General features: G+C 36.3%; 1 protein-coding gene across 1 annotated transcript; it reads left to right on the forward strand.

Moving 5' to 3' along the window:
• The first annotated feature begins 200 nt into the window (after positions 1-200).
• On the forward strand, positions 201-2,524 carry LOC133298557 (peroxidase 12-like). Its single transcript, XM_061497880.1, has 3 exons — positions 201-467; positions 1,006-1,197; positions 1,925-2,524. Exons 1-3 carry the CDS (start codon positions 201-203, stop codon positions 2,522-2,524), a joined length of 1,059 nt encoding a protein of 352 aa, XP_061353864.1.
• Positions 2,525-15,699: the final 13,175 nt, after the last annotated feature.

Raw genomic sequence — 15,699 nt, forward strand, 5'->3', positions numbered from 1 at the left:
CAATAATTTATCATTATTATTTTATAAATTTTACTTTATCCTGAAATCTTATCCAAGTTCCAAATCTCAAAACGCATGTGCCACATTTTAATTTATTATGCAAAAGACAAGTGGGAAGCAACCACAGTAGCCCCCCCAATCAATCTATAAATAAGTGTGCAAGTTGTACTTATCTCAAGTCACTCTTAAGCAAAGCAAACATGGCTAGGGTTACTGCAAGTAGAACTCCTTCTTTGTACTCTTTGCTCTTGATTTCTTCTTTTCTATTGGCCTCTCAAATCAATGTCTCCTTCTCTGAGAGAGTAGCAAGACCTCCCATTGTGAAGGGACTTGCATGGGATTTCTATTGGTTGTCATGTCCTAGGCTTGAAAGGATTGTGAGGAAGCATCTTGAGGATGTCTTCGAGAAGGACATTGGCCAAGCTCCTGGCATACTTCGAATCTTCTTCCATGATTGCTTTCCTCAGGTAACACTTTATCTCAATCCCTAACTTCCATCTTTTTTATTTTCAATAAAGGTTCCAAAATCTTATAAAAGTAGAGAAAATATAAGCCATGCATGGGAGAGAAAATATTGTTATAGGACCAGAACCATCACACACAAAATTAAAAGTAGTATATGAGTAGTTATTGACAAAATGTAAGGTAGGAATCATGCCCAACAAATATAAGCTATAAATGCAAATATTTTTTATTTTTTATTTTTGTCTCTTTTATTTTTCTTCTAATTTATTACAAATTAAACTAGTTCAATTCAAATATGGTCAGGACGATATAGATGTGGTTCTTTCAATACTATTTAATTATTCTATTTTGAAGATTCAAACTCGAGGTTTGTGATTAAAGAAATACATGATTTTTATCACTTGAACCAATAGTGATTGCAATTTTTTTTAATTAATTCAACATCAAACCATCTCATAAAGGTTGAGTTTTTTTATTTCTCTGGGTGATTTGCTAATAAACTTGTTCTATTCATGACTAATTTGAATTCAAATTAAACAGGGATGCGATGGGTCTATATTGTTGAATGGGGTTGGAGAAGATGATGAAAAGGAACACTTTGCCAACGCAGGATTAAGGGAAGAGGCTCTTCAAACCATTGAAAACCTAAGGGCTCTTGTCCGCAAACAGTGTCCAAGGGTTGTCACGTGCGCTGACATCCTCGTTATGGCAGCGCGCGAAGCTGTTCGCCAAGTAATCACATCGCTTTGATCACTACATTTTAATACTTTCTCTATTTATTTTTTTCAATGTACAAATTTATTACTTTTTAATTTTTTTTCTCAAATATTGGTATCGAGATTCAAACTTATAATTTATGTAAACTATTCAAGCTCCTAACTACTAACTTATTCCTAATAATTTTTATTAATTTTTTTTTAATATTACTTAGAGATGGTAAGAGAGAGTAATATATTGTTTTAAAGAGAAAAATATATAAAGTTTATTATTAAGGGATCCACCATTATTTATATTGAGCGAAGTCTATATATCGATTTTGGACATAAATATTTGTATCTTTCTCTCTCATAATAAAATATTCTTTTATTTACTTTTTTTTTTTTTAAAAAAAGAGGAGATGTCAATCCTTTTAAAACACACCTATAAATATTCTTATTTCAACGTCCTACTCAAATTGGAGTAGAGAGTAATACACTCTTTTACTTTTATATTGTGGAGTATGTAAAATACTTTTTACTTTGAGTTTAATTTCCATGTATAATATATTTTTTGTATTAGTATTATTTTTTAATCATGCAATGATATATGCATCATTAAAAAAATTTAAATTTTTGAATAGAAACAATTTTAACTCTAATCATAATTTCTTCGAGCACTATTGCACATGTCATTGACAAGAACACTCATTATTGGTCTTTCACTTTTGATCAATTTCAATTTTTGCTTGGAATTTATGCAGTTAGGAGGACCCGATTTTGATGTGCCATTGGGAAGAAAAGACAGCCTAACATTCAACGCAACCGCACCAATCGAACTTCCACCACCATTTTTACGAACCGATGAATTGCTTGGTGTTTTTGGAGCTAAAAAATTCGATGCCACGGATGTAGTAGCACTCTCAGGTGCACACACTTATGGTCGAGCCCATTGTGGTTCATTATTCAATAGGACCACAGAATCAAACCCTCCCATTGACCCAGATTTGAAGAAAAAACTCCAAGCCACATGCCCAAATGATGAATCACCCAACACTGTTGATTTGGACATTAGAACTCCACACAAGTTTGATAACATGTACTATATCAACCTTTTGAACCGCCAGGGTGTGTTCACTTCTGACCAAGATATTGCCACTCATCCAAAAACTAAGGAGATTGTGAACCTCTTTGCTTCTGATCAGAAACAATTTTTTGACAAATTTGCAAATGCTTTTGTTAAAGTGAGCCAGTTGGATGTGTTGACTGGGAATCAAGGGGAAGTTCGCAAGACGTGTTTTGCTCCAAATAGTAGAAGAAAATCTGTGGTGGACGAGGTTGTGGAATTGGTTGAGAAGTTCTAAATTGAGTCAGAGATGTTGGGAAAGTTGGCGTAGGTAGTTTTTGCTTGTGGGGTTCTTTTTTGTGCATGTGTTGTTATAGCTATCACATGTACAATTACTGTTATCTATGTGTTGATGTTTCACCCTTAGGGTGCGGACGGTGTAATAAGTGGATAATAATAAGAGCCTTTCAGAGTCACTTTGTATCCGGTACTCGTGATTTTAATTTCAACCATTTGTTTCAAACTTTTGTTTTTATTTTTAATTTTTATCTTGTGGGGATGGTGGATTCAAATCTAACACAAGTAGTGCAAAAGTATAAGAATAGTTGACACAAATATTATGTGGTCTAGCTTATTGCCTATCATCATGAACCAGATTAATGAATCATGTCATGTCTTATTTCAACATATCAATGTTATATGCAAGATCTCAAATATGTAGGAGCAAGTGTATCATGCGGAAGTGATTAGACCATTGCGGTTTGGATGTATATGATCATCACTATTTACAATTACCTCTTGTAGCGCAGATCTGAGATGATGCTCCATAAACTAGAGCCCTTTGCATCCAACAGGAACTCACGAACTGATCTCCTCAGCGCCGCAGTACGGACAACCACCTTGAAGCTGGACTATGGCAGATTTTCCAGACTATGTCTCAAGGAAAAATGGGAAATGTGTAGGCACTCTCTCACTTTCAGGAAGATGACATTATTTCAGCCTCTGCAACTGCTAAATGAAGACTAGAGAAGCTGATGACTATAAGTGTAAAATATATATGGGTTCCAAGAAACCCTAACCCTTAGCCGAATGGTCTTTAGGTTTCTTGGGCTCTTCTTACACACTAGGCCCTATTGGGCTTTAGTGAAAGAGCAAAATCCAACAATCTCCCACTTGCTCTTGAGTACAAACTTGAGCCCAAAGCCCAAGTCCATGTATCTCACTAGTCGTCATCAACTGAAATTGCCTTATCCCTTATCTTGAGCTAGCTTGGGGATCTACCATCTATTATTAATCCAGGCTCTTGATAATCAAGAAATGATTATCTAATTCAGTGATACTCCGCTAAAAGCCCGAACTTGAACTCCAAGATTAATAACACTTATAACACGAATATGTATCACCCCTTTGTAGAATGTCTATAATTGATTGACAAGTTTTCTGTAACTCAATCAATTATGTATTCCCTTGACTATGATAGTTTGTCTAATGGATCACATGCACTGGCCAGTGTCTTCAATATCCAAGTACCAAAACATATCAAGGGGACATATCCTATGAATTCCATATTGTTTATCTCATAAATACAGATAATCAAATAATCTTACTCCCAAAATACCGAGTTTTTGGTCGTCAATAGATCGAACCTCACCCGTTGGTAAATCAAAGAATGAAAACTGTTTGATTACCTATATATAATAAACTCAGGATTAAGAGCAATTACATAACTATTGTTAATTGGAGATTTGATACCTTATGACAGAAAAACAACCTTAATCAAATCTCTCTTTGATCCTTTCAATGTGAAGGTTATTTCACACCAATATTTTACAATGATTCAGAAAAAACCATTTCATAAAATATTGCAGCCTAAATATAGTACCCAACTTTATTTAACAGCTGTGAATCTATTCATTATAAGAACCCGCACCGTTAAATTAGGAAGTTAATTAAGTAATTATGAGAAATTAGGAAAACAATTCCATAATTGACCCTAATAATTATGATAAGGCCTAAATAAATAGGGTAAGTGAATAATAATGTTGAAAGTCGCTTTTCTGACGAAAAGTGCAGATACCGGTTCTGCTACTCGGTATAAATGCGTACCGATGAAGTATCCCGAAAAATTATAATAAGTGCATGAATATTCTTAAAATAATATGTAGGACTGTGCTTTCAAGTTTCAAGTCGAAATAATGAGAACTGGTGCTAGAACTGATACTGGCTATGGAAAAGCGCGTGCCAGAAAGGTGTTGAAAAAAATAAAATAAAAATATGACAAATCTTAGAAAAATGAGTAGGTTCAGAATCCTAAGTTTGGGATTAAAATGTTAAGCGTAGCATTTAGCGCTAATACAGTACGATTAAGACTTAAGTGGCCTATATAAGGCCTTGGCACACACATCTAGGTCAGAAAATACAACTCTACGTGCCTCCATTTCTGATACTTGGGCTCTTCAAGCTGCCACCCTCTATTTCCCCTTGAAACTCAACCAAGTTGTCACATTTTCCTCTTGTTTCTTCACTAAAACACCTTGGGTGAGTGGGAACTATCTTGGTGAGTGTGAGGTGAGCTCTATTTCTGGGTTGTGGTGGCCGTGTGAAGTGAGTTGTGGGCTGGCTTCATTGTTTGGGGTGGTTTGATAGCTTGTGTCTTGTTGGTGTTGGTCCAAGAAGCCATTTTTGGTGAGAAGGAACCTTTATGGTGTGCCATTTTCGTACACTTGCAAGTCAGAACCTTTGGTGTTGAAGGGAGAGCTCCAAGAGCACCTCCTTGTTCTGTTTTGAGCTTGGGTAAGTGTCACCAACCTTTGATCATGAGTTTTATTGTTAAAGCTTGAGTCTTGACATGTTTGATGAGATAAAAAGTAACCAACTTGTATATGAACTTAAAAGGGTTTAATGATGCATGCTTTAACGTTTAGAAGTGTTAAAAATGGAACCTTGGAAGTGATATCTCGCGAAATGCAAAAACTGCATTCTGTCGCGAAATATCCGGATATGATATCCAGATATGATATCCGGATATTGGTATTCGGATATGGGCTTTGTAGATATTCGAATATGGATATCCGGATAATGATATCCGGATATGGCCCCAACAAATATCTGGATATTCTGGGAATTTCGAGACAGTGTCTGTACTGTTCATACAAAATGCTATTTTGGGTTAGTGGACTCATGATTAGTCAGTGTGGACTTCTGTTATAATTAATCTAAGTCTGTATCTAAGTGATTAAGGGCTTGTGGCTTTGTGAGGAGCCTAAAGACATGAAACGTAAAAGAGAAGCATGTCTTTATGTTATATGCTTATGAGCTATGGTTGTTGATATGATTGCTGGTCCAAAACAGATTGTGATTCTGCTATGTTTGGGGTTTGAGCTTGTGTGGACTCTTGGCTTAGATAGCTAGCTTGCAAGGTAAGCTTTTGTGTCCTCGGTTTAGCCATTGTGTGGTTCCACCATACCCCATGGGAGAATGGTTTATATGCATGATGTGTTTACATGCTTTGATAATTGAAAATGTTGTTGAGCTTTATGTGCAATTGCTTTTAATATGTATGTGTTGTTCCACTTAGACGGTAAGCCTGAGTATGTGGCGTCATACAAGACGGTGACACTGTGGGTGGGTGCAAGTGGCGTCTTGCACTAGTGTGGGTAATAGACGTATTCCTGCATTTCTTTGGCTAATAGATTAGTTATAACACACATGACATGATTATCTGCTGCATTGCACTGGTTTTGGAACTGATATTGAATTACTGCTTTTAGAACTTATATTGCACATGTAAGTGAGCTTGGGGTGGAAGATCCTTGAGGACCCCTTGTCTTACTGAGATTTCTGTTTATAGATCTCACCCCACTTTTGGGGTACATATTTCAAGTTTAGGTATTGCGGGGGTTGAGACCTCTAGCGACAGGAGGCCGAAGCTTAGCTTATTTATATGTTGTTATGCTGATTATATTGTATGCTGGATTATGCCTGTTGCTATTATGTTATTAGCTTTATTATTCCTCTGATTGTTGAGACTCGGTTAGGCCTTGTTGCCTTATTTGGTGAGCATGGGGATTGTCCATGCCACATTTGATTATGTATCGTTGTTTAGATTTGAGTTGTATAAACTATCAGGGTTGTCTGGCTTACGTGTCGTAGTGCCGTGACTAGAAACACAGTTAATGATATGAGGTTATTCAGTATAGATATCTGTCTTTTGCATTTACATACAGGCAATGTTTTGGAAATGAATTAAGTAATTCAACTCGGTAATGATAATGACGTCATAATTGAAAATAAAAAGATATTCCGCATTTTTAATTAAGTGTGGCTTAATACGATGGCATGTTAACAAACCGGGTATACACGGGGTGTTACATTCAATTGTGAGAACCTATGATCATGTCCTCCATGAACGTATCCATATGATCATATACTCCACAATTGATTCAGACCTTGATGTTTGTAAATAGTGCGCAATATAAATAAATAATACCTCATTTGTAAAATTCAAAAAATGATTATATTGTTTCATTGTCTTACTCCAAGAGCACAATGAACCCAATATCTCTCACTCGCTTAATGCAAGTATGGGATCTTCCTAAGACCCAAAGAAATAACATGTCTTTCGAACACAAGTTCAGGAAAACTCTTAGTAACTGGGTTTGCAAGATCCACCTCTAATGTTATCTGAGTTTAGTGAAAAACTCATAGCTCAGGGTTGATTTCTTGAGTCAATATCCACTTGAAATAACTGAATTTGTGAAAACTCAGCTTTTCAAGACACCCACTAGAATATATCAGCATATAATCTCTCGTTCTCCAAAGATACTTGAGTATATGCTTAACAATAATCTAGTGTTCTTCTAGGTTCAGAATAGTACCGTCTCATTACTCCCACAATGTGGTAAATGTCTGGTTTAACACTCAACATGGTATGCATGAGACTACCTATTGTTCATCCATAAGGTATCCCTCTCATGCATTCTTCATTCTCAGGAGTCTTTGGTTATATAACACCTCGTATTTCTAAACGTTTAATTATATGTGATAATGTTGATTAAAGGGGTAGGATTAGTGAAAATCCTGAAATTAGGGCCAAAATACGTGAAAAAAGCAAAATGGTAATTTACCAAACACGTAAACCCTAAGCACGAAAAATTGAGTAGAGGGTCTCAAATGGTAAAAATAATGCCGAAAATGGATTCAGGACGAGAAATCAAGTGGATAGGCAAGTTTCAGAAAAAATGATGAATAGTGATTTTATCGGTGTAAAATACTGCGGTATAATTGTACCGATAAGTGTGAAAATATCATCAGTATTTTTAGGAAGTACAAATATGATATGAACGAGAAAAATACGTAGGTTATTAATTTGTGTGAATAATTTAAGAAAGTTAATTGACGTGTGGGACCCACTTAAGTGATTGGAGGGTCCAAAGCACCACAAAATCTGATCTTTCTCTCTCCTCCCTTCTTCTTCCTCCCTTGAGACATCTCCATTGGTAGGGTCTTTGAGCTTTTCAACTACAACCTTGATTTCTAGCCATTTTTGAGAGAAACTCCCAACTACAAAGTTGTTCCCCTTGATTTTGTAAGTGACTTTCATGCAGAGTGCATCTTGTGGGGATCATTGTGTGAGGAGATACACCTCAAAATCAGCCACGAAAATTTATGAATTTTGGGGAATTTTGGTGCTTTCTTGTGTTGATTGGTTGGTTGGAACTCATCCCCTTGGACCCTAGGAAGCTATTGGTGGTAAGTTTTCACACTCTCATGGAGTTTATTTTGAAATCAAAAATTAGTGAGGGTATTGGTTATGTATGTTGAGTTATGGTAGTTGGGAGCATTAAATGGTATGTCTCCTTTGGAATTAAATGGTTAGAATGATAAATGATGATGATTGGTGCAATAAAAATTATTGTGATTTGTAAAGTTGTAACTTAGTGAAATTTTGAGTTGAATTTCAATACTTTATAAATTGGCATGATTATGGGATTGGATAATTGAGTTGTGGAGCATTGGTATGGGTTAATAATACGATTGTAAGACATGTGTAAGTGTTGAATTGGATTGAAAACCTTGGAGCATGTGTCCTTGTGAAATTCGAACCATAGAGGGTTTGGAGAAAAAATGATGTAAAACAATTGTGTAGCTGAGGTTGTATGGTTGAAAATGGTGTTTAAATGGATGGTAGGTTGGTATTATGTAATGGAATTGGAAGGAAGAATGTTGGATGGTTATGTCTGTAGGAATTTGACCTATATGGAAGTCTAAGGAAAAATAAATATGAAATAGCCCTTTGGCCTAAGTGAATAGGTTGGGAATTAGTATTTTGAAAGTGAATTGATTGCCTTAAAAGTTGTATTGATGATCATTGTTGTTTGATTATATAGGTTGCCTCTCACGGAATCAATAGAAGTGGAATAAGCTTGGAGCTTACGTGTGGAGCATTTCGTACGGAGTTGAGGTGAACTCTTGGTACTTGGGTTTTATCCCTTGTGTGTTCCGCCACACCTAGTGGAAGTTCGTGGTTGGATTTTGCGCTCTTTGACTTTGTATGAAATGACATGTTCATGCATTATTGCTTGATTTTGCGGTCGGGTTTTGCCGTGGAGCCGACTCTGGGAGCGGCACCAGGATGATCCAAACGTGGGACTTTCGCTGGATAGAGCTCATTAGGAGTTCTAGTTGGATTTTGCCATGGGGTCGTCTCATCCATGGGAGAGGCACCAGGTGTTAGTATATGGATGTCCTAGAGACAATCTTTTGATTAGATTATGACATATGTGGACCTTGTATATTGTCGCAAATAAATAAAAGCACTCTTTATCCGGCTTCATATTTTGTCTCAATATTATTGTTAATATTTTATATGAGTAACTGGATAAACCCCTTGGAATAGAACAGATATCTCTTGAGTATCTGTGATGAGATCACGATCATGAGGATTCAAGGATACCGCACGTTTATTCCTAATTTTATGTTCCTAGTCTAGAGACACTGAGAATGGGGATCAGTGATCTCGGGTAAGACTAGCACGACTTATCTACTTGTATTTGGATACAAGGTAAAGACCTCATGTGCTACAGATATGGAGATGTCTTAGCTAAAGTTGTGGGTGGACCTATAAGGGTATAGCTCGCGCTGAACAGACCCACAAAGAGACTTTATGAGGAAATCTCACAGATAGTATCATTAGAGTAGTCTCTTTATATTTGGGTATGTCTTTCCATAGACCAGAAGTTTTTACCTAGACTGTGTTCTAGAAGGCATGCTTTGATTGTATACCTCGTCTGCCTGAAACATGGAGACTCATAGGTACATTGTTAGGCATGTCCTGAAAGAGCACATGGCTAGGGTGATAAGCTGAAGGAATTCGTCAAATCTCTGTGAGAGATGAGGTTATCTGTAAACCAGAGAAATCAGGATGACATTTACTGGGACTCGGGAATCTATGCATAGTAAAAGAGATCATGAGATGATCTGTCTTTAGAGTCAGTAAATTGAAGATTCCCTATTTCGAATAAAGCTTACCCTAAACCGCAAGGGTTGATACATTTCCTTACCCTAGGTTTAATGGGAATTTAACCGAGACGAAAGGAAATATATACGGTAACCAAATATGTATAATAGGATGATCAAGTCATTAATTTAACTAGTTCTGGGGCAACAAAGCATTGCTAGTGCTCTGTGTTGTCATTAAATAGGTTGTGGGCTTGTTGGGCCCGAGCCCATTTATGTCAGTGGCTATGTTGGACCTAATGGGTCACACACTAACACCTTATTGTCATGAAGATCTAGCATTAAAGGTATTGGGCCTAATAATGATTGTTAGCCCAAGAAGAAGTTTGGAAGCCCACCTAAAATGGAAAAGGGCGCATGGATCATTTAATAGGCTTGGATGGTCCAAGACATTACTAATTAATTTAATTAGTTAAATTAATTATCAAATATTTAAATTTTGAATTTGAATTTTGAATTTTGAATTTTGAAATTTGAATTTTGAATTTGAATTTTGAAATTTGAATTTTGAATTGAAATTTGAAATTTGAATTTTGAATTTTGAATTTTGAATTTGAATTTTGAAATTTGAAATTTGAAATTTGAATTTAGAATTAGAATTAGAATTTTGAATTTAAATGTTTGAACGTTTGAATTTAAATGTTTGAATTTCAATTTGAATTGGCTATGAAAAGTTGTTTCATAACAAAAGGATAAGATAAGATCTTGTTGGAACAAATCCCTTGTATCAAGAGGAGATCTTTGGAGATCACCAAGGGTTGTTTGGGGCGCTGATTTGGTGTAATTATAAGTGTCATCTAGTCAACCAAATAAGCTCCAATGAGATTTGGTTGGTTGAGAGAATTAGTGAGTGAGTTGGTTCAAATTTGAATGCAACTACTCAACGTATCTGGACCGTTTCTGGGGCTGAAGGGGGCGCACATATGGCTGGCCATATGATGGCCATTAGATTATAATTTTGACTAGGTTAAGACCTAGTTTCATGAGGATTCAAAGGTAGGTTGTTGGGAATTTTGAATTGCAACAACTCCACCTTTTTCTCCCTCTTTGTGCGCCACCTCAATCAGTTTTTTAAGTGAAAAACCAGATTGCATCATGACTCTCTCATCACATTCTTGTGCGCCAACTTGGGTAGGTTCTCCTTAGGGTTTTTCACAAAACACCTAGCCAATTCTACTTCATTCTATGCGCCACTTTTGTGATGTTTTCTTGCTGAAAATATCACTCTTCTAAACACATTCACCTTACTTCCTCCTTCACCTATTGAGCGCATAGCAAGCCTCTTTGTGGTGATCAATTGATGGTTTTTCAAGAAAGAGTTTTTGCATCTTGACGTGGGTGGTGTGGATCAACGTAAGAGGGTTTGAACCCTTCAAACCTGACATTGATCGACTTTGAGTTCGAATCACAAACAAAGGTAACATCATGTTGTCTTAAAGCATGAATCTTGATTGCATGTATGATTCTGCTTGAGAAAAAAAATTTGTTTTTCCCTTTCACATGCATCGGCCTTTAAGGCCATTTTACTTTCACCAGGAAGCTTCCCGGGAGTTATATGATGGGGTCCTTGAACGAAATCCTTGTGTGGATGTTCTTGGATGTGTGCCCAGTGTTGTGATTTATATGTTATGCATTTTATATGATGATCATTGTATGCACATTGAGTGAGCCACGGGGTGGAGTGATCATCTAATTCCCTTGATTTGCTGAGATATATTTGTATATCTTATCCTGCATTTGGGGACATCATTTCAGGTTATAGTGAGCATGGAGGACCATCGGGTAAGAGGCCCGCTTACTGGAGGAGTTGGATCATGATGTGCATATGGATAGCATGGCATTTTGCAAGAGTTTATTTGATGCACATAGTATGACATTTAGTATTTTGGGACTTAGATCATGAATATATTGCATGTTGAGATTTCCATGCTTTTGTTGTGTTCATGACTAGATTCTAAGTCTATGTAATTGATTTATATTGATGCCTATTGTTTTCTTAGATATTTTGGTGAGCATGGGACTTGTCCATGGCCACACATTATGATTTGAGGCATTTGGTGACTTAGAGTAGTAAATGAGTCATATGATGTGTAAATGGCAAGACAAAGGGAGAAATATTGTAATTGATACATTACATAATGAATATGCATTATGGAAGGGCCTAGAGCCTACATGAGTGATGATACATGGGTTACATTAAGTATTAAAGTGTTAGGTATGAAAGTATGGATCCCTTGAGAAGTGAAAAAGCTGTCAAAACTGATATTTCACAGTAGGGAATCGATTCCCTGCTGTTGGGAATCGATTCCCTAAAACAGAGCACATGAATTTCAGTCACTGTGAAGGTTGGGAATCGATTCTAAGGATGTGAATCGATTCCTAAAAACAGGGGAGCAAAAATTAAGCTTCTGTCTGTTACTGTAGCTGCTGGGAATAATGGTTATTAGGTCAGAATATTGACTAGGTGCAGACTTAGTTTTAAGAGGATAGGATAGGAGTTTGTTGACTAGATTTGATTTGCAACAACTCCACTCTTTCCTCCACAAAAGGGGCGCTCTATGATCAGATTTTTGGTGGAAAATCTGATTCAAATTTATTCCTCTTTCATCTCCTTAACTGTTTTCCTTTTTGTGATATTCTCCTTAGGGTTTTTGGAAAATAAAAAGGTCATTCTCTTCTACAATCTGTGCGCTACTTTGTGTGAGTTTTATGGCTGAAAATTCTCTCATCTAAACACAATGAAACTGAGCTTCCTACCTCTTCACAAGGTACTCCTAGCTTGCCCCTTTGTGGTGTTCGAATTGGTGGCTTTTCAAGAAGAGTTCTTGCATCTTGACAAAGGGTGGTGTAGATCAACATTAGAGGGTTTGAACCTTCAAGCCTAACACTGATCACCTTCGAGTTTTGAGTTACGAACAAGGTATCTCTCTGTCCTAGAGTATGTATCTTGATTGGTATGTGTGTTTCCGCTTTGAAATTTTTTTGTTTTCATCCTTACATGCCTACGACCTTCAAGGCTCTTTCTTTCAAGTGGTATCAGAGCCCGGTTGCTTTACCATAGACGGGTGATGGTACTTTGTTTGTAAAATTTATTCTTCACGGTCAAAAATTCTTTAAAGATGTTAAAGATTGATTCTTTGCATGTGGATATAAAATGTTAAAGATTGTTCTTTCATGAACTTGATTAATATGATTATGATGTTCATATATCTACGTGTACTCATGGTTTTGTTTCTTTATGATTCTTTGTGAAAGTTTTCAAAAGAAATATTTTTTTTGGAAAAGAATATGATTCGGCCATGATGTGAATATTCAAATGCCTTGTTTTCTCCATGATCTTATGGCATATCTCGACTACATGTATAAAAGAAGGGTTCTTGATTTTGTTTGAATTGTTAAAAAAATTTGTGACAAAATTTCTAATAAATGAGCATGTATGGTTTAGCCATATTGAGATTATAGTTATATGTATGATTTAATTTTTGTGTTCTTTGAGAAGGAATTGACAAAGATTTGAATTATGTATAAAGATGCATGATTCAGCCATTTGGAGAAAATTAGGAAATTTTGAATTTTGATATTTTAATTGTTAAATTATCAAAATATATGTGAGACTATATTTAATATAAAATTGTGTGCTTGCAAGTTGTTTAACTTTCCAGGTGGAAATTGGAAGGGGATGGTCATGGTGCCCGAATTTAAATTTTTAATTTTTAATTTTAAATTAAAGGTGTAATTTTGCTATATTTAAATTAGAGATGTAAATTTGAATTTTAAATTTTTGTATCTTCATTTGTCCCTCCAAAGATGTTTTGAAGTTTCTTTAATTATTTTGTAATTAGAGAATTAGGCTAGTGGCGTTTAGACGAGTAGAAGCTGTGGCCTAAGGAGCAAGACGGAAGAATGCGCGAGCACCATGACTGTCTCAAATTAAACTGTTTTATATGCTTGTATGTTTTAAAACGACTAGTATGCATGAGATAGTGTATCGCGGATGTATGCTTTTATGTTTTAAAACAACTAGTATGCATGAATTGGACAAATCGTGTTTGTATGTATTATTGTGCACGTCCAATTACGACTAGTGTAATCTGATAGATGTTTGACGTAGGTTACAACTACCATGATAATAATACATACGCGTTTGATGAGACTTAGTAAATCCTAAATAAAAGGAACCCTTAAAGGAATCAATTATTAAGTGCATGATTACCTCTCCACCACCAATATTACTCAAACCTCCTCTAAATAGTGGTGCTCCACAACTCAGTTGAGACCCACTGTTTCGTTGAGTGAGAAAAGTATTAGAAGTGTTAGACACTTAGGGTGCTGGTTAGTGCTTAACTGAGTGCATGAGTTGCAGGTCCAGCTGGGCTCATGTGCTTAGGGTAATAGTGCTAGGTTGGTTGCATGGGATGCACCACTAAGTGACAAAGAGTTGTCAACCTAATGTTAAGAGAAGGTATGAGATACTATTGATAAGGATCAACCCATTATTTAATTTAATCTTGCGGTTTCAGACGAGGGTTAAAATAAATGATCGCACTCTTAAAATCCCACTAAGGTAAAATCTAAAAGTAGAATAACCCTAAGTCAAAGTTAAGGGTCGTTGAATTCGATAAAATAGTGGGAGGGGCATATCATTTAAAAGTCTTTAATAATCTATTCTTATTACATGACAATATTAATTAATTTATCTTTACATCTTTTTCAATTTTTAGAATGACTAATCCACTGTCACTGCGCTCTATACTCGATACGAACAAACTGACCAGTTCAAACTTTATGGATTGGTATAAGAACTTGAGAATTGTTCTTAGGGCTGAAAAGATAGCTTATGTTCTAGATGCTGATTTACCCGTAGCTCCTAAGGAAGGGGAAGCTGGTTATGAAGATTTCAATTTCGAAGCTCATAAACAGCACATGGATGACAATGTGATGGCAGTTTGCATTATGTTGGCATCCATGTTGCCTGAACTGCAAAATCAGCATGAGTATATGGATGCTCCCTTTATTATCTTACATCTCAAGGAGTTGTATGATATTAAAGGCAGGCATGAGAGGTATGAGGCCTCTAGAGAATTGTTCTCATGCAGGATGTCTGAGAGTATGTCTGTGAGTCAGTCATGTTCTTAAGATGATCGGGCTCATTGAGAGGCTAGGAAATCTAGGCTTCGTGATGGATGCCGAGCTAAGTAATGACTTAGTCCTCACCTCACTTCCACCTTCCTTCAATCAATTCATTATGAATTACAACATGCATGGGATGTTTGTGAGCTTGCCTAAGTTGTTAAGTACGTTAACAACTGCTGAAGTGTCTATCAAGAAAGATAAGACACAAGCTCTTCTGATTGGTGGGCCTTCTAAGGCCAAGGGTAAGGGAAAGGAGCCTGCAAAAGGCAACTCCCTTGAGCCCAAAGGAAAGCCCAAGAAGAAGAAAGGCAAAAAGAAGGGTAAGAATGCACCCAAGGATAAAAGCAATGTTGAGTGCTTCCATTGTGCCAAGAAAGGCCATTGGAAGAGGAATTGTCCAAACTACCTGAAGAGTGTGAAGGACAAGAAGCATGGTGATGCTTCTACCTCAGGTATTTACATGATTGAGATAAATTATTCTTGTGCTAATCTAACTTCATGGGTATTGGATACCGGATGTGGTTCTCATATTTGTAATTCGTTGCAGGTACTTAGGAGCCCAAGAAGATTGGAGAAGAACGAGGTGGACCTCCGCGTTGGTAATGGAGCAAGAGTTGCTCCTCATGCTGTTGGAGATACCGACCTCATTTTGCCTACGGGCCTTTTAATGCATTTGAATAATTGTCTTTATGTTCCTAGCATTTCTAGAAACATTATTTTTATTTCTTGTTTAGAACAAGATGGTTTTGCTTTCACTATTAGGGATGGTATATTTTCTATCATTTCGAATAATATTATTTTTGGTACTACTTCATTAATAAA

The sequence above is a fragment of the Gastrolobium bilobum genome, unplaced genomic scaffold (assembly GCF_033153095.1).
Source record: "Gastrolobium bilobum isolate Gb01-03AN ecotype WA unplaced genomic scaffold, APGP_CSIRO_Gbil_v1 utg943, whole genome shotgun sequence".
In the NCBI taxonomy this organism is placed as follows: domain Eukaryota; kingdom Viridiplantae; phylum Streptophyta; class Magnoliopsida; order Fabales; family Fabaceae; genus Gastrolobium; species Gastrolobium bilobum.